Source organism: Opisthorchis viverrini (assembly GCF_000715545.1).
Source record: "Opisthorchis viverrini unplaced genomic scaffold opera_v5_35, whole genome shotgun sequence".
NCBI lineage: Eukaryota > Metazoa > Platyhelminthes > Trematoda > Opisthorchiida > Opisthorchiidae > Opisthorchis > Opisthorchis viverrini.
The window spans coordinates 1,151,527-1,153,014 of NW_008751691.1; the positions used below are offsets into that span (position 1 = coordinate 1,151,527).

Genomic DNA, 1,488 nt, shown 5'->3' on the forward strand with positions numbered 1-1,488 from the left:
ACAAATTCTATTGAGTTGATATTGAACTGCGGTGCAACTTTAGATACAAATTTTAATTTATTTGCGTCGGGTGGAAAGTGTACAACAAGCAGTGTCTTTGATACTAACGAATCGGGAGTACGAGAGAAATATTACGGGGGTGCCTCAAAGTCGCTGAGTCAAGAAATGAGAAATTTGAAACAAGCTGATCTATTTTCTCTGGTTTCTGGAGTGTTCTGCACCCGGTATTCACACAAAAGAACGTTGTTCAACTCCAGTGTGGCGATGCTTCCTAATTTCATTTAATTTATCGCGTATCGACGTTCAGATTCAGGACTTAAAACCACCAGCATGATCACAAAACAGTTGGGGACAATATAGACGCTCTTGAAAGTGGTAATACCCCGCGAAGCTGATGGCGACATTGGTAACCATAATGAAGTTGATGAAGAAACCAAAACCATGGTGATGATACTGACGGTGATGACGATAGTGAGGGAAACAATGATGATGGTGACCGTGATGATAATGTGGACGATAACGTTGTCAGTACTGGTGATTTTGTTGAAGGTGATAATAACGATGGTGGCGGTAAAACACCAATCACTTAGCATGCTTTGTTGTTGTCACACCACTGATCCTTTCACATCTGAACTCGAAACAGGCTACCGATTTCGTCGAAGACCTCTTCCTCGAATGTGTCCATGATTACCTCAACATGGAAACGAACGACGGGAACAGTCTTGTTGTCGGTTTTATATCACCCGCTGTAAGTGATAATGTTGCTTTTGAAGGCTATCATCCTACGTTATTCGTCATGCATTGCTGTGGGTTACTTATTCACTTTTAGGATTCTTGCTTGGTGTTACAAGTGGACTGAATAACTTGTAACTTAGTTGATATACATGGACCCGTATTCTCCTGAGTAAGATGCAGTTAAAGTTGGAAACATTAGGGGCCTTTGGCCTGTTTCATTGGAAATGTCAGAAGATGCGTGTTTCGAACAGCTGACATTGATCGATAGCAGACCTAAGAATTCTATTCTATCGTGACACAGTAACAACTAACTAACTATCTCAAACGACACGTTGGCCTGAGAGCATTTGAAGAGCTTCAATCAATAGCTTTTATTTTATCTGCTTCGCCGTTTCGTCTGGTGAATGTAGGGCCAGCAAAGTGGCCTACTTGAAAAAGATGCTTGGCGGTCAATGATCCCCAGTTCGATCTGACAGTTAATGGCGTTTACTTGTACATCCACAAGGACGGCGGCAATTGATATGGAATATTTTCTGAGACCCTTCGAAAAAGTTGAGTCAGTTATGGCAAGGTAAGTGCCACCAAATTCTCAAGAATTCAGAGATAACAAGCGAGGCAGCTTGGTGTAACCAACTCTGGATCGATTTGGAAACATAATTCTTATATCCTAGTGCTGTTTCTGCTCCAGTGAATTACCGCCGGCAAGAGACTCGCCAACAAGGAACAAGCGAGCAAGCGAGTGCAAATGTTACA

At 42.1% G+C, this 1,488-nt stretch overlaps 1 protein-coding gene across 1 annotated transcript in view; it reads left to right on the top strand.

The window, feature by feature from the left end:
- Positions 1-1,488, top strand: part of T265_02738 (hypothetical protein) — a gene marked incomplete at both ends in the record, with an annotated part of 26,484 nt that overhangs the window by 5,432 nt on the left and 19,564 nt on the right. Inside the window, one exon of the mRNA XM_009167053.1 lies at positions 644-748. Within this exon, the coding sequence (XP_009165317.1) occupies positions 644-748 (105 nt within the window). The remainder of the gene's footprint in view (positions 1-643; positions 749-1,488) is intronic.